General features: G+C 36.8%; 1 protein-coding gene across 4 annotated transcripts in view; it reads right to left on the minus strand.

Moving 5' to 3' along the window:
* alpha-Catr (alpha-catenin related) overlaps window positions 1-18,649 on the minus strand; it is a 241,608-nt gene that overhangs the window by 67,068 nt on the left and 155,891 nt on the right. For 3 of the 4 annotated variants that reach the window (XM_074171780.1, XM_074171782.1, XM_074171781.1), the window contains exon 2: window positions 5,078-5,261. In XM_074171780.1, the coding sequence (XP_074027881.1) occupies window positions 5,078-5,261 (184 nt within the window). Of the gene's footprint in view, window positions 1-5,077; window positions 5,262-6,810; window positions 7,327-18,649 lie in introns of those variants that run through there. The other variant, XM_074171783.1, reaches the window with a different exon arrangement.

The raw sequence follows: 18,649 nt of genomic DNA on the forward strand, positions 1-18,649 counted from the left end.
GTATTTTCTATTTCTTTAGAACGATTTTTTTTTCGGTGGTATATAATATTTACGGTCTGTTTAGCTTTTGATTTGATTTTCAGCGATATCTTCGTTATAAGTATTCAACAAAATTTATTTTTCCTTTTTTTGAACAAACGGTGGAGCTTTAGATGTAAGGGCCATCGGTCTATCAATCTGGCAATCAAATATATTCGGAATTTCGCCCGGTTTCAATATAATTTTTCCCACTTTCATAGTTTTGATATACATGTAATTTTCTAAGTCTGTTTCTACCTAAAACTCAAAGTATTGCTCAGAGTAAAGTATAATTTTTTTTATTAATCATCATCATTCATACTTATATTAAAATGATCTTTGCAACAAAAATGCGTCCCCTTGACAGATACAAAGTCGGCCCTCCGCATAGCGCGCTGCCATAACTTTCGTAAGAGTAAAATAGAAATTTTGTCTGGTGCAGTTACCGAAGAATTCTTGCATTTAGGAACGATGCAATACTTGTAACGTCATTTTTTATCATTATTCATATTCACGCAGTTGACACACTGCAGTAAACAACACTCAACTTGCTTTCTACGGCTTTAGCACACGTATTTCGCTTATCCGCCAGCACTCCTTTGTCACCGAGTCGACTGATGTGACGTCAAGCTTGACCACGCCCCGTTTCGGTGGCTCCACATTCAACAATTAATTTCAGGGGGAAGATAAAGAGTGAAAATTCAGATTTTTTGCAGATGTACTATTTGAAACATAAACTTTCAAATTATGAAATAAAAAAAATTATTAAAATTAGTGAAAAAATTCGACCTTTCCTCATGTGTTTATATTATTCAGTAATTTTTCGTGATGAACTTTTCAGTTTGCCTTTGAATGAACTTACGTAGATTTCATATCGATCTTGTTTTATTTTTGTATTCAGATTGTAAAACCGAGAAAAAAAATGATAACTTCCTCACAAAAAAAGTTCTCCATAAAACAAAATTTGGATGCCAGCTGACAAACGATGACAAAAAACTTCACATTTAAATTATATTTTCAGTGGAATTATAAATGCCTCGTCTATGAGACAAAGCTTTGAATATTTGATGGGTGATTTTAGGGCACTTAACATCAGTATTACCCAAGAATGACAATGAATATAAAGAGTGAGCCAAATCAAGCATTGTCAACCTAAAGAAACATGGAGAGACAAGGTTGTTGCGCTTGCTATTTCTAATGTCTTTGACCGAGGGTGTCCTGGCCAAACTTTGATGCTATGACTTGTCGGATCACTTTTGTATATGGCTCTTCAGCTTCCTAAAAGAACGTTTCCTGCAAGTAGCCGTTGATGGATATCTCTCGAATACTTTCACCATTAACGCTGGTGTTCCCCAGGGATCTATATTGTCTCCGATCCTCTTTTTATTGTATATCAACGTATGTCTCGTCATTCCATTTGGATTCCAGGACATCGGCTACGAAGACACATCTTCACCAGTAGCAGGAGGTTGCATATCTTATTGAGAATCTAGAAGTGATTCCGAAATGAGTGAAATTAACCAAGTTCAATTCAGTGCCACAAAAACACAGGCATCGGTTCTCTCCAAAAAGATAAGTGTTTCCAAACCGGATATAATAATGTCAGGTCAGACAATTCCGCTTTCTGCTTCGACAAAATTGTTGGGGGTTAAAATGGACACGAATATTTCTTGGCACAATCATGTCGCTGGAATTGCAAAGGCTGCTTCTCAAATGCTTAGAACACTGTTCCGAATCAGAAAACTGTACACACCTCAGCAACTTTTTATGCATTATAAAGCTCAAATCAGACCTTCTTCGGAGTATTGTTCTCATATATGGAGCTCGGCCCCAAAACATCACTTGCAACTTCGATAGTTTGAAACATTGAAGAAATGTTGGAGATCTCTCCTCTCTTAAATTTATTAGTTTAACAACCCCTAGAATTTTCAGTGGTGAATTTTGAAGTTGGCATCCTGGTTAGCCCTACTACGTGTCTTTTAAATACCTGTCTTTACATTTTACCTGAAAACTCCTGATATAACCGAGTTTTCAAACTTCACATCTCACTTCACTTGATAATGAGGTCAAACCTGAAACCGGTCGTATAAATAAAATCAACTAGTGGTAATCAGACAAAAGTGTTTTTATTCATTTAATTGAAGGGATCATTAATTACCACGAATAAAACAAGTCATCAATCACACATATTAGAGGTTTGTCTCTCTTCCAAAGATAGTTTCACGGGAAGTGTTCTAGTGACTTGGCACATTTGATTTCACAAAGAGCGGTACATATCAGAAATACGCGACAGACTGTGGCTGCTCATCGTTTTGGGGTTCAACTCAGTACACCTATCGAACTTCACTGATTAATAACTCTTTCATTTGGAAAACGGCGTTTATGTGGAATAAACTTCCTGAGAACGATTTTCCAAATGGATTTAATCTCCAGCGATTCAAATCCAATGTAAATCCCTACTTTCACACAGGCACCGCTCTAAGAGCGCCCTGAAGGCTTTCCTGTAGTGTTTATGTTTTGTCTTTAAAAAACGAAACTTGCTTACATACAGTAAAACTACAGTTTTTTTCTCATGATCATGTTTAAGTGATACCAGAATGTAATGGGGGTGTTGTTATGTGATATACGAGATTTATTCAAAAAATTCGATTAGCGATTTTGTTACTTTTTTCAACTCGTCTCGAACATATGTAAATTTTATGTGAAAAAGGGAACTAAGTGTACAAAATACTTGAAATGTTGACAGTGGCATATGGCGATTGTACTCTTACTCAGAAAAATGTGATTCAAGCTTATCACTAGAGGTCGAGAAGATGTGAATGACGACGCCCGCCGTGGACACTCAGAACATCAACAACCGATGAAAATGTTGAAAAAGTGAAGAAAATTGTTATGGAGAATCGCCGAAACACTATTAGAGAAGTTGCTGAGAATATCGCCATATCGGTTGACTCATGACATGCAATATTTTCGGAAATTTTAGGCATGAAGCGTGTGGCAGCGGAAGTTCTTTCCGAAATTGCTGAATTTTGACCAAAAAACCGTTGCATGATCATAGCTCAGAAATTGTTGAATAATGTCAACAGCGAATGAGATTTGCTCAAACGGGTCATAACTGGTGACGAATCATGACTATATGGTTAGATTAGGTTATGACATCGAAACCAACGTCCAATCGTCCTGATGTAATAGCCCAAGAGAGCCAATACTGAAAAAACGCACGGCAAATTCGATCAGATGTCAAAGTTCAGCTCACTGTTTCCTTCTATTACCCTAGCGTAGTGCATCGTGAGTGCTTGCCACATATCGTACGGTCAATGAGGAGTATCTTCTTGAAGTTATGCGCTGCTTGCGAAAAGCAATACGAAGAAAACATCCGGTATTATGGAAAAACAATGCATTACTTTTGCATCATGATAATGCATCTACTCACTCGTCATTGCTTGTTCGACAACACCGTAATCATCCCTCAGCCACCGTATTCACCAGATTTGCCCCCCTGCGACTATTTCCTGTTCCAGAGATTGAAGAGAACCTTGATAAGATGTCGTTTTGCGACGATTAAGAAGATAAAAACTGAATCGCTGAGGGAGCTCAAAAAATGCATATCAGAACTGCTTCGAGGATAGGAAAAAACGCTGGCCCAAGTGTATTATATCTGAGGGTGGCTACTTTGGAGAGGAAAAAATAGAAATTGATGAACAAACAAAGTTTTTATGAGAAAAATTAAAATTCACTTCACTTTTTGAACAGAACTCGTGAACAGACCAGTAATAAATAAGCTGTCAATAAATTACATGTTGATCCAGGAAAATAATTCAAAGAGAAACAAGGAGATTTAGGATGATCTAATAAGAGGCACGGAAATAATAATACTTATGAAAGGTAGAACTGAAACCTCTGGCGTAGAATGAATTCAAAACAAGTACTGTTCCCAAACACCAGAACTGCAACATTCTTCTCGATGCGCGTTTCACTAACCAAATTGACGTCTTCAGGAGATGAAGAAAAAGCAGCATATTTCAAGAAGCAGCTCATTCTACACTATTTTGAATGTCTAGAATAAACAATTTTCCTTTGACCTGGTGATAGTTCATGATGTAATGATATGAATCTCAGCTTAGTTAACTAATATAATCTTGTTCACAAGTCCCATATATAGCAATCTTTGAGTTCACCTCCACCGAAAATTGTGATTGAGGTAAAAAATAGGAGTCAGTTTTTGCGAATATCTCAAAAAATTTTGCAAATATTCGAATAAAAAAATTCAAATGCAAAAAATTTCATGAAAAAACGTTTAACTATTTAACAAAATTGAAATATCCCGAATATTTCATTTTCTCCCTGGTAAAAGCTACATGAATATTTTTTCTTAATTTTCAATTTTCTTAAATACATAATAATGCATTTTCTAATAATTTTTCTGTTAGAACATAATAATGTTGAGAAATAATTTTTTAATAATTATTTCTATTGCAGTTTCTCATTCTGATCCTTTATTCGTTTATTCACTTTCTTGTTAGTATAATTATAAACAAAACTAAAAATAACCATATGTAATTTTTCCAGCGAGGACTTTTTCTTCAAAGAATAGCTAGAAAAAAAAATATTTTCATGTAAACCTACAACTGCAATGAAAAATATTATATATTCTGTTATTAGTGATCCTTAAGTCTCGTTACCGACAAAGATTAGTTCTCTGGATTTGTAATCCATCAATTGATTGAAAAAATATGTTCTCTAGTAAGAAAGTTGTAAATCTGAACAGCTGTTTGATACGTTAGCGAATTATTATTTAGTATTTGGTTCGGTTGAATGTGTTGAACATGCATGTCAGAGACACCTAGTTGATTCGTATCGCCCATTATATGTGTTTCCGAAGAGCATTTACGGTAGGTTATTCTTTTCCATCTATTTCTGGTAGAATACGATCTTGGCTAGATAACTCATGAATTCAGGAAAGCGCGATATGTTTGGCTCGTACATACAAATAAAAAAGGAATTCTCAGTATTTTGTTACTTGAAACTACTATTTCTACATTACCACAGTGTAACTCACCGGCTTGTCGCGCTTCCTTGCAAGCTTCGTACATCCCCTGTCGTACTTCCGGGTAATCATCGGCGATAGTTTCGCCAACAGTGACGAAACGTTCGACTGCCAAGTTAACGGCCTGCCCCACTCGGGCCACAGCTGAAGGCCGCAAAGACGACACGCTGCCATGTTGTTCTACCAAGGACGATATCTAGAACAAATATACAGTCACTGAACACTGTCAAAAACGAAATCATATTTGAGATCTACAATCATTAAGGTAAGTCCGTTAGATATGGTCATACGGGACAGATTGCACACGGCCGTAATTCCAAAAGTTTATTTTAGATGACGCCTGTGTAGCGCCAGTATGACTCGTGATGATAAGATCGAACGTGTGCCAAGGTCTCGGGAAAAACGAAAAGAAGGTAAGCAATATTTATTTTCATATTTAATAAAATGTTTCCATTTTTATGCTCCGCCAGAAAATACCTGATTCGTTAAACTTTCTTCAATGTGGCACGTATTTACTCGTGTTTAATGTCTAAATGCGGACGTTGCCATGTTGTTTGATTGAAATTATTAGGGTGGCGATCTCACCAGTAAAATTGGGAAAGATGGCCTACATTTTCAAGGTATTACGGCCAAATTAAAAAAATTCATTTGTCATTTTTTTGCGAATTAATGTTTCATTAATTCATTTTGCCAGATGCCGAATGTTTATAAACGTGCTTCTGTTCTTCTTTGTGGCAATTGGACAGAGGGGCAGTTCTAATCTGCAATGAATGCTCTTCGGATGAATATTTTTGTGGTATCCCTCCAAAAACATTGGAAAGAAGACTCAAGTTTAACAATGATAAGGGGAACCTTGTGTTCTTGTAAATGATAACGAAGAACGCATGAATCAGTTGTCTGTTAGCTTCACTTTGGATTTGTTTGCCTAGTCAAACAAATTGAAAGAATGCAGAAACATGGATTTCTACTGACGAATGACGATGTTCGGAGCATTGCGTATTGTATTTCTGTTCAACTTAAAATAAAACCTGAGTTCAACCAAATAACCCAAAAAGCTGGCGCTATGAATGGCTCGGCAAGTTCTAATCCAGGCACATATTATTGGGAAAATCAGATGGTGTATCAATAGCAAAAGTTTTGGGTATGAATATGAGTTTTGAGTATGAATGAACTGTTAAACGAAATTATGCAAGAAAATGAATTCTTTGACAAACCAGTATCCTATATAGACGAAACTGGCCCCTAGAAAACCTTCAGGTAAAGTTTTATTGCTCCTGGACGGTCACTTCACTCACTTTAATTCCGTAAAAATGCTAGAGTTTGCCATAAACCACAGAATTGTACACCAAACCACCCTTCACACTATTCAACACCACTCTATAGGGCAGTTTTCAAATCTCTAAAAATCTTCTTCTGTGAATCATACAGAATATGGCGAAATCCTAGACGTCGACATTACGAGACTTCAATTTGGTAGTCATTTTGGCGTTCAAAGCCACAGGCTCGTTTCCCCTAAATCGATCAGCGATACCTGAATATGCATTATCTTTGTAAGAACATTAAAACCAACTCTGTTACTAATAGACTCGTAACTCCGGCATCAATAATCAACCCTTTTCAAACTTCCCGACTGTCACTTTATCAACAGACCAACTCGTCCAGCACATATCAAAACTCACAACAAGTATTCTATGACTTAAGGTAACCCAGTACTTCAAAAGAATCTGAAACATCTCAAGAAATACCATCAAAAATATTACACGATCCAAGTCCCATTCTATTCAGTAAAGAAGCAGATCAAGTTAAAAAGCGATCTGAATAGATTGACGTTTTACTCAAATCTGCTGAACATTTACAAAAATATTACCAAAAAGAAAAACAGAAACCACTGAAAAAAAATAACAAAAAGAAAATCGAGAAACATGACAAAAAAGTAGGAAGAAAAAATGGCCAGAAGAAACTATTGAACCAATATCCAGCAATGAAGATAAGTTGATTTTTGACAGAGGTGAATCTGATTTCGATGGGTGTAATGACGAACTCGACTCTAAAAACGCTTGCAAAAGATGTGGCGAGAACTATTATCGAACTGAAAAGACTAAAGACTGGATCCTGTGTGAGTTTTGCTCAAAGTGGTGGTACAAAAACTGCACAGAATACTCTGATATGTGCCATCTTTGCGGCCACAAGGTATTATCATTGAAAAACATACAAATTGTAAAAAAAGGCAAAGGCATGGATAAATAGACCCAGAAATAGGTATGGTCATCATTCCCACAGTACCATGGCTATCTCCACCTGATACTCTGGAAGATATGGCCGATGGAGTTTTTTTCAAATATTATCTATTTGCCAATTATTTCTTTTTATAACTTCGTTCAAATGTATAATAAGTACTAAATAAATAAATATTGTCATGAAAAGTTATTCGCATTTTCCACCAAGACCATCTCTATCTGACTCACCCTATTAGTTTCATTAGGTACAACGGAGAAAATATTTTTTTTAAAAACATTTTCAAAAGGGAATTTAATTGATTCTTGGAACTGCCAGTAGAAAAGGTTGTTGATTTTAAAGACCAATATTTATTGTGTTTCCAGTGACGGCCTTAACCATTCTACGGCTCCAGGCGTTAGATTTTTATTAGGCCCTTGTCTATTGGTGAACGTATGTAAATTAAGAAAAGATATTATTGATGAGTGATAAAAGATGAAATTCGTGGAAAGAAACATTTATATAGAAATCAGGGGAACTCTAGGTAACTTCTAAGCATGATCTACACATCTTCGTGAAAACAATATTTTGTTTTTTTTACAGAAAAAAAACTTTTTCAAAAACCAGACCCCTTTCAATTCAAGCATACACATGGATCAATAAGTCCCGAGACTAACAATGAACACAACATTTTTTTCACAAAATTTTTTTTTATTCATCAACATAATCTCCTTTTAGGGTGATACAATGGTTCCAACGCTTTTCCAATTTTTCAATACCATGTTTATAAAAAAATGTATCTTTCGCTTCAAAATAAGTTTCAGTTTCAGCGATGACCTCCTCATTTGAGCCAAATCTTTTTCCCTGGAGCATTTTTTAAGATCAGCAAAGAGCCAGTAGTCACTGGGGGCTAAATCTGGTGAGTATGGGGGGTGGGGAAGCAGATCAAAGCCCAATTCGTTTAATTTTGCCATTGTTTTCATCGACCTGTGGCAAGGTGCATTGTCTTGGTGAAAAAGGATTTTTTTTCTCTGCATGTGCGGTCGTTTTTTTGCGATTTCCTCCTTCAAACGTACCAGTAAGTCAATATAATAATCACTGTTGATCGATTTACCTTTTTCGAGGTAGTCAATGAAAATCACGCCATGCGCATCCCAAAAAACTGACGCCATCACTTTGCCAACTGACTGCTGCGTTTTCGGACGTTTCGGACGGCTTTCGCCAGCTGTGCGCCACTCAGATGACTGCCGCTTTGACTCTGGAGTGTAGTGATGTATCCATGTTTCGTCCATGGTCACGTAACGACGCAAGAAATCTTTTTTGTTGCGAGTAAATAGCGATAAACAGCTTTCTGAATCATCGACTCGTTGCTGTTTTTGTTCCATCGAAAGCAATCGCGGCACCCACTTAGAAAAAACCTTTTTCATGCTCAATTTTTCATGAAGGATAGTAAATACACTTCCATATGATATCTGTGTCATCTCAGCAATCTCACGGAGCTTCACTTTACGATCTTTCATTACAATTTTTGTCACTTCACTCACATTTTCCGGTGTAACAGCTTCCACAGGTCTACCCGAGCGTTCTGCGTCATTTGTGTCGGTACGACCACGTTTAAACTCGGCAAACCACCGACAAATCGTTGCTTTTGATGGACAAGAGTCCGGGTAACATTTTTCAATCCATTCTTTCGCTTGCACGGTGTTTTTACCCATTAAAAAACAATGTTTTATCAGAACACGAAACTCGGTTTTTTCCATTTTTTAAACAAACTACAAAACGACTTTACTCTAACCTCGATAACTCAGCTGTTTCTGGTCCGATCGACACGTTTCAAGCAAACGTTAGTACTCTAGAAAGACGTGGTTACTGGTTTACTAAGAGCGCCATCTCTGGGTTAGTCTCGGGACTTATTGATCCATGTAGTATTCTCTATGGCTGAGATTGAATCAAATAAGCGTATCAATGTTTTTACGTACTTCCATCGTGATATAGGTAAATTTGTCTCTTACGGTGACAACCAATCCAGAAATCTACACAGCCACCGTAAGGTCTCCTTTGGGATCTTCTGACCACGAACTCATTTCAGTGTTGATTGAATTACCGATAAATGTTGGGGAACGATCTAAGCCACGCACAGTTTGACATTACAGATCAGCTGAATAGGAGGATCTTCAAAACCATTTCCGAAATTTTCCCTGACAAGATTTTTGTTTCAGGTCTAGAGATGCATCTACTTGTGCTTCTGAATCCACGGAAGTTATTCTATCATCCATGGATGCATATATTCCTTTTTCAATGAAACGACCTTCTAACGGCAAACCTTGGTTCAACAAAAATTGCAAACAAGCTGTATCCTCCAAAAATCCTACCTACTGGCAGTGGCGCAAAAATTCCAGTGCCGAAAACCGAACTAGTTTTACTAATGCTAGCAACAGCTGCAAACTAAGAATGAATGGAAGCAAAAAACTTCACAATCAGAGAATTAGAAATAAACTGTTTGCTATTCTCAACGGGTCTAAATCCCTCAGGTTTGTAGCTGAAGCTGTTAATCAGAACTTAACAAAATCTACAATTCCACCACTAACACAAGCGGATGGTTCAATTACAACAGCAGCCATAGAAAAAGCAAATGTACTAGCCGAACAATTGGCGTCTCACTTCACAGTCGTTTTTCTGGTAAAGGCACTACCCACTATTTCCACACTAGAAACCACAATGCCGGAAATTACTTTTCGACAGCGTCTAGTCAGGAGAATTTTGAAACAGCTCAATATCAACAAGGCATCTGGTCCTGATGAAGAGCCCGTCATCGTACCCAAAAAGTGAGGAAATGAATTCGCGCCAATATTTTGCAGACTTCTCAACCTGACTTACACGAAGGGGATTTTTCCTTTTTGTTGGGTGATTGCTCGCGTTCAGCCTATTCTCAAAAAGGGCAAGAAAACTCTTCCAAATAATTATACACCAGTCGCTTTGCTATCAGTGATATCAAAAACCATGGAGAAAGCCGTACCATATCCTCATATTGAAGGCGTCAACATCTTGAGAGGTAATCAATATGGCTTTCAGAAATAAAGATCAACAGGCGATCTTCTATCGTATGTCACCCATATTTGGAATAACGCAATCAAGAACAGTTGCGCTTGATATTTCTAAGGCCTTTGACTGTGTGTGGCATGAGGGTTTGCTGGCCAAACTTCGATGCTATGACTTTTCAGATCAATTTCTTGTATGGCTCTTCAGCCTCCTGAAAAACGTTCCCTGCAACTGGCCGTCCATGGATATCTCTCGAATACATTTACCATCCACAATGGTGTTCCCCTGGGATCCATATTGTCTCCGACCTTCTTTTTATAGTATATCACTACATTTGGATTCTAGGACATTGGCTGCGGATATATCCCCAGCGATTCAAATCCAATGTGAATCACTACTTTCGCACAGGCACCGCTCTAAGAGCGCCTCAAGGATTTTCCTGTAGTGCTTGTATTTTGTTCTTGAGAAAAACTGCATAGAAAATGTGATTTTCATGTAACTCAATATTCATATGAAAGTAGTTGTTTGAAAAGTACTCTTTCTTTCGTATGGTTCAATGTTCATGTGAAAGTGCTTTTTCTCAGTTTCTATCTAAAAGTAAGTTTTTTGCATGATTAATGTTGAGAGTTCATTTTGAAGGTTTTCCACAAAAAGTCTTTGTCACAAAACTGATCCATTTCAATTTGAATATAAAATGTATATGTTATAAGTTCCGACTTCACTAAATATTTAAAATTATTGGAAAAACTATCACCAGATCAACGTATTCGGATGAGTTAGTTAAAAGAGAAAAAGCGAAAATAAATAAGCAGTGAATAAAATATTCCAAACACTAAGAAACGCGATGCGTCGAAATTATAGTGTGAGAGAAATGATGTCATTTTATCTTCAAATTTAGTTATCTCAACATATCACACTAGTTAACCATAGTTGATATTGATATTCTCAAAAATAATTGTAGCTTTTCTCAAGAAAAATGTAAATACGTGATGAACTTTGTTTTTCAAATTTTCCTAATTTTCTTGTTGCTATAGTGTTTATGAGAGATTATAAGGGAAATAAACTGTTAAGAATTGCAGTCCATAGATATTCCGAAGATCAATACCTGGACTGAGAAACCTAATTGAACAAAAGCAACAAGATATAGGTAATGGAAAATACAAACAGATGAAGTTACTACAAAAAAATAAATAAAATAACTTTTTTCATAAATTGCCACAAGTATAGGTTTATGATCAATATTAGATTGAATAATTAATGATATGGCGGCATGAACAGACACTACGGATGAAAGAAAAAAGAACAAAAAGCAAAATCAATGTTAAAGCAGAAGCATTTACTCTCAAAACTAGACGAGAAACAGAAATGAAAACAAGAACCAAAGAAAATACATCTACAATCAAACCAAACAAACCAAGTCAACATAGCTTCCTGAATTAAATCGTAGCTTGACGTGAAATCGTAAGATGATGTAGAATTCTGAAAAATTGAAAGTGGATTCCAGAAAGTTAGCGTGCAAAATTCATACATAGAAAATAAATTGTTCAGTGTATAATATAGAGAGGTGAAAAAATTAATACAAAATGTCTAGAATCATCCCAAACTTCAAAAATGGAAAAAAAAACAAAATCAACTACCGTCCAAAAGCAGTTCTGAACTGCATTGCCAGAATTTCAGAATTCATTATTCAGGAAAAGGTAGGTATATTCTCATTTTCAGAGTTGTATTCCAGTTCACCAGCATGGTTTCACAAAAAAATCAATCAGTGGAAACAAATTTGTTGACTTTCACGAAAAAATTATTTGAACTCAGCAACCTAATAACTTTTATATTTGAAGAAAAAAATACAGCATGTCAACTATGGAGGAGAAAAATCTGAAATATTTTTGACAGGGTCGTGAGTACCCCAAGAGTCCCACCTAGGCCCATTGCTCTTTTTAGTTTCCATCAATGACCTCCCGAAAAAAATGTCATCGGACTACTTTCTATATACTGACGATTTCGAAATGCTCAGAAACATCACTGACCTAAATAACTATTTTGAACTCCAAAACGATAAAGATAAAATAAGTAATTGGCCCATGGAGGAAAAATTACCTGTTAACATTTCTAAATGCGAAGTTATAACATTCAGCAGAAGTCAGTTTATACATCACTTTGTTTATGTAATGCAGAATACAGTTTTAGAAAAGGTTCAAGAAATACTTGGCCTCGGAGTCATTTTCCAAAATGACCTGAAATTCAACGGACGTTTTCAAAATATCACTAATGAAGCCAATAAACGGCTAGGTTTCTGAACACGTTAAACTTATGAATTCACAGACATCCACTGAATTCACAGTATAAAATAGTTGTTTGATAAAATCATTCGAAGAAAATTAGAATATGCCTGTATCATATGGAAATCAAATCATAAAAAATCGAAGCAGATTTTAGAAACAATACAAAACAAATTTATAAAATATGTGTATTTTAGACCAATCAGAGATGACTTACTAGAAAACTGAATGATTATGAAAAGTATACTTTTCTAAGGAAAAATTTTGAATGGCCATGTAGATAGCATTTTTCTCACCAGTCAAATCTGATTTTGAGTTCCGCTGCCAGGTGACTGACAAATTACTTTTCATGTCAATCAACATAAATTCCCTATCGACAGAATTTGTTCAATGTATAATAAATACACATAGATTCTCAGGTTTGGTATCTTTGAGGTATCATATTCAAAATTCAAATTTAACCTGAGAGAGGTTGTCAATTCCTAAATCTGCTGACAAGTGTGAACGTACCCCTATAGTTCCTTGCACTTATCGATAATTTATTTATTCTTATCATGGACTGAATGACAACATTTGTTTTTTATGGAAAAATCAAATGTTGGCTTCGATAAAGAAAGTTTACTTCAGAAATGATGCCTATGGGCTATTCCGTTTGTAAAATTTCTATAGCTGAATCCAATTTTAGAATGACCTAATCTCAATGGTGATAACTAATCATGGTAATTTTCAGATTTCAATTATTATCTATTCTCTGGAAACGGCAAACTGACCAACCCTTCATGATACTTCATACACTTTTCAGTTTCCTTGAAAACGTTTTTCGTATCATGAACCCTATAAATTTTACGATTACGATAAGAGTGAAAGGAATTCTTATCTGAACTCTCAGAGGCGATCCCCAAATCTTGAAATTGAAAAATGCTCCTATCATAGGCAGTATGAAGCAATTTGATACCGTGGAACAATGAGCATTTTCCTTTCCCTCCAACCTGACTGTAATTCTCCATTTATGCTCGACTATCGTCTGCGTCTGGATATGATTCATGGAAGGATATTAGCCCGCTTCCATATTACAATCCTCCAGAGTTGTAAAGTGTCTTATTCGCTTTTTCAAAGGTGAATGATGATGCTATACGTTTTAATGCCTGGCGAGATAATGAAAGGCATAAGTTAGTAGAGTTTGTTCAGCCCTCCATCTCTCTTCGTTTTATGTTACTGACGGTTCTTTTTTCGAAAGAAACCTTGAACGAAGTGAGAAAACTATCAGCTATGTATCGAGATACATGTTGAATTTTCAGTTTTCAATTCGACGACATTTTGAAGGTGATATCAAGCAGTGTTCCTAAGCAATAAAACTGCAACACTCTTCTCGACACGCGTTTCTCCAACTAAGTTAGCGTCTTCAGGAAATAAAGTGGACTACTATTCTACGCCAGAAGTTCCAGTTCTATCATGAACTACACCTAACGATTTCATCTTTACAAACTTTATTTTCAAAAAATATATCATGACATGTTTCGCTATCACAGTAGCTTCTTCAAAAAAGGTGTAGTTTATGAAATCTTCATCAAGTAACAGCCGAATCAATCACAAAAAAAGTTTCAGTTTTATATCTCAAATAATTATTGTTCATTGAATACTGGGTGTACTACTAGCTGTTTCTCCATAAAATCTACATCTCCTGGACACGTCAACTTAATTGTTGAAACGCTTATCGAGAAGAGTATTCCAGTTCTGGTAATTGACAAAAGTGCTTGTTACAATTCACCATCAGAATTCTTCGTAAGAACAGAAAAGGGGATACATTTTAGGGGAAATTAATTTTTGGCTTTCTACTTCTACATCTATAGTGGTTAGGTTAGGTTAGGTCCAAAGTGAATGGGTCTATTTACCCTCCACCGCAACCCGCAGGGCTTTATTGTGGCCCACAAATATTCACACTCGACCAAATGAACCCAGCTTCTCAACGAAGCCGATTAGTTTGTATGTTGAGTGGTCTTTCAGGTAAGATGGTGAGAGTACGGCTCTGCCGAAGTCTAAAAACCTGATTCGATCCCCAGCGGGGCAGGCACAAAGTATGTGCTGCTGCAGCAGTCCAAGTCTCTGCATATGATGATTCAAATGACAGTGACTTGTAAGAAGGTCTGTTAGACATTGTAGTTCTTCCCTACTGTAGTCCAACAATTGTTTGGTATCAAGCTTCGAAGAGTGAATAAACGCCTTGGAGTGAGCCAATCCTGGAAGATTCTGCCAGAAGTCTATAAATCTTCTTGCCATCCTGGTGTTCAAGGTTTTTTTGGCAAAGCCTAAAGCGATGCCAATGACAGGTTCTGGTCTGATGAAGCTGCTTGCAAGGGAGTCAGCAGCCTCATTGCCTTCCAGGCCAGTACGGCCAGGAATCCAGACCAGAGACAATATGTAGTCTTCCTATCGAGGAGAGTCATTTTTGGCAATTTGCTACCAATTTAGACGTTGCTCGATAGGAGCCAAGAGCTTCCAACGCCGCTTGACTGTTCGGGAATATTTTTATTGACTTGTATATGAGGTTGGATTCTTCCAATCTCTCCGCACACAATTCAATAGCGTAAATTTTCGCTTGAAATACAGTCGCATAGGTTCCTAGGCAGGTTGATATCTCTGTCCTGGGTCTTTGACTGAACCGGAAGGTGTTTTTGATCCATCTGTGAAGCAACAACTGTCTGCTCATTATATTTCCTTCTCCTGGAGGATCCAGGCTCGACTAAATCAACTAATCATATGAATTTTTTCACGAACTGTCATCCCCTGTACGGGAACTGTAATTCCCGGTGACTGAATTCGTTATTTTATAAAAGGAATGAGTGCTTTGTCTTGTGAAGTTATCCAAAAAGATGCTGATGAGGAGTTGAACATGAGTGTTTTGAACCCGAAACCTCTAGAGGTATATCTGGAATTGATAGTTTTCCATGTAAGTGTAATTTCATTCCAATACTCTTTCATCATAATACGTTGTTTATCGTTCTTGTGAAAGATTCTGTTTCAATTCTATAATGAAACATTGGAGGACAAACTAATCAGAAAAAAGTGGTTTCCGTGTAATTCAATGTTGATATATTTGAAAGCTGTTTCTGGTGGACTTTTTCTTTCAGTTTGTATCTGAAAAAAACTACTTAACACATTTTACATATCTTTTTAAAGAGTTTATTTCAAAGTTGATTATTGAGAAAGACATTTTTTGGCTTTCTACTACCCCATCATGATACGAAAAAATGTGAAAATCTTCCAAAGAAAGAAAGAAAGCAATCAATTTCAAAAGAAGCAACTATATACATAGATGTGTAGATCTACATATCTATCTATATCTTTGGAAGATTCCCATATTTTTCATATCAAGATGGAATAGTAGAAAGCCGAAAGCTTCCTTTCCCAAACATTAATCACTACCAAAAATAATCCTTTCAATTTGACAGATTTGATTACTTTCTTCCTTTCTTCGGAAGTTTCTCAGATCTTTCGTGGGACTTGAGTGAATTAATAACGACCTGTTTTTGTCTCAACTTCCTCTGACAAACATTTTAACCTCTTATGAAATGAATATTTTCATTTCAGTAACTATTTCTGTGGGCAACATGAACATAGTTGGGTACAATGTGATAGTTCGTACTGGAACTTCTGAGATAAAATGAATCTATTAAAAAACAACACTTTCCCAACTCCAGAACAAAAATTATGGTCTCTCCTTATAACAGTTATAATGATCTCGTGAGGATGCTAACTCGGGTAGCGAAAGGCGCGTCGAGAGACCCTAATTTTTGTTCTGGTATTGGGAAAGTGTTTTTCAATAGATAATGTTTCAATTCTGTGGGAAGTTAGTCAATTCAATACTGAAAGACTACAATAGTTGTGAAGTTTATGGCAGATATGTTTTATAAAATTCATTGTTACAGAGCCCTGGAGAAGAATTTAATTAAACTCGAAACTTTGGCAATTTGATCCTATTACCCAACAAACCCTTCTATGAATGAGTCATTTGGATCACTAGACTATTCAACATAAATGATTCTCCCAAAGGCTGTCCTTTGCAAAGCCAAGCTTCGACATCGGCCATTACCATTTTCATCACTCAGACTTTTAGAAGTTCTCGATAAATTTTCCTCATTAAAGTTTTTACTTTGCGCAATATATCAAACTTGTAAATCAGAACTGTCACGCGGTTAGCCGTTATATACGGGTGTTGGTATGAACTTAAAAAGATAGAGAACAATGAAACGCTCTATAACCAAACCTTTCGGGTTGGTTGGTTTACAACCATATCTATTGTATATTGAAGATTGTCATGGAACTGATTTATATGTATTAGAGAATGATATCTAATATCTTTATAATTGATTTCAAAACAGAAACAATAATCAGAATGAGTTTGATGACCGTATCGAGGACACATTTATACATGAAAATCAATATTTCGAAATGAAAATTTAAATCATTCATCTCTTCCAACTTTACTACAGAGCAGGATACGTTAAATGCCTGCTGGAAAAAAAACTACTTAAAAAATTCAACCAGCTCTCCTCCCCCCTTCGACATATAAACTTGTATAAGTTTACAGAAAACGGCCCAGGCGAAGCTCTGGCTTAAAGATACAGGCTTGTCTGGTCATCAGTGGTGCCATCAGTACCACACCGTCAGCAGCCACGGATATTCTTTCAGATCTACCTCTTCTCCACATTTTTCTGGAGAGAGAGGCAAGATGGACTGCATATAGACTTGTTCACATTGCCAATTGCACAAATCGATTTAATGCAGAGTGCAACAGACTGTTAGTTGACGCTGGAATTCACAGCATTCTGGATATGACCTCTGACTTTATGCCTCCAACTGTCGACTACGAACTGCCTTATGAAGTACTGATCCCAAATAGGGAGGACTGGATCCTCCGGGAGAAGGAAAATTGAGAGCAGATAATTGATGGCTCAAAAACATCTTCCGGTTCTAGTGCAGGTGTTTTCAGTCACAGACCTAGGACAGAGATATTTACCTGCCTAGGAATATATGCGACTGTATTTCAAGCGGAAATTTACGCTATTGAATTGTGTGCGGAACGATTGGAAGAATCCAGCCTCATACACAAGTGAATAACAATGTTCTCGGACAGTCAAGCGGCGTTGAAAGCTCTTGGCACCTACCGAACAATATCTTAATTGGTAGCAAATTGCCAAAAACGACTCTCCACGATAGGAAGCCTCAACAGATATTTCTGGTCTGGATTCCTGACCATACTGGCATGGAAGGCAATGAGGCTGTTGACTCCCTTGCAGGGGAGGGTGCTGCAAGCAGCTTCATCGGACCAGAACCTGTCATTGGCATAGCTTTGGGCTTTGCCAAACAAACACTGAACACCTGGATGACAAGAAGATTTATGGACTTCTGGCAGAATATTTGGCTCACTCCAAGGCGTTTATTCACCCATCGAAGCTTGATACCAAACAATTGTTGTACTACAGTAGGGATGAACTACAATGTCTAACAGGCCTTCTTACAGGTCACTGTCATTTGAATCATTATATGCAAAGACTCGGACTGTCGAAAGACAGTGTGTGTCGCCTCTGTTTGGAAAATAATGAAACAGCAGAGCACATATTTTGTGCCTGCCCCGCTGGGGACCGAATCAGGTTTTTAGCATTCGGCAGAGTCGTACTCTTACCATCTGACCTGAAAGACCACTCACTATACAAACTAATCGGCTTCGTTAAGAAGCTGGGTTTATTAAGTGGAGTGTGAATAGGTGTGAGCCACAATAAACCATTGCGGATCGTGGTGGAGGGGCGAATAGACCCACTCACTTTGGACCTAACCTAACCTCACTTCTTCCGTTTTGAGAAAAAAATATTGGTTTCGGTAACATTATTCATCAAGGATAAATTAATGACTGAAATTGGCACCATCTTGCGGCGACGTCAGAATTAGCAGAGTTTGTTGTTTTCTGAAACAAAAGCGGTTCCTAGCATCCATCATTGCTCAGTACACGCTTTGACATTTGACACTATTTTCTTACTTCTACAGAGCGAAGTTT

Source organism: Leptinotarsa decemlineata, unplaced genomic scaffold (assembly GCF_025532065.1).
Source record: "Leptinotarsa decemlineata unplaced genomic scaffold, Ldec_3_MD MMD2_tig00000035_RagTag_RagTag, whole genome shotgun sequence".
Taxonomy (NCBI): Eukaryota; Metazoa; Arthropoda; class Insecta; order Coleoptera; family Chrysomelidae; genus Leptinotarsa; species Leptinotarsa decemlineata.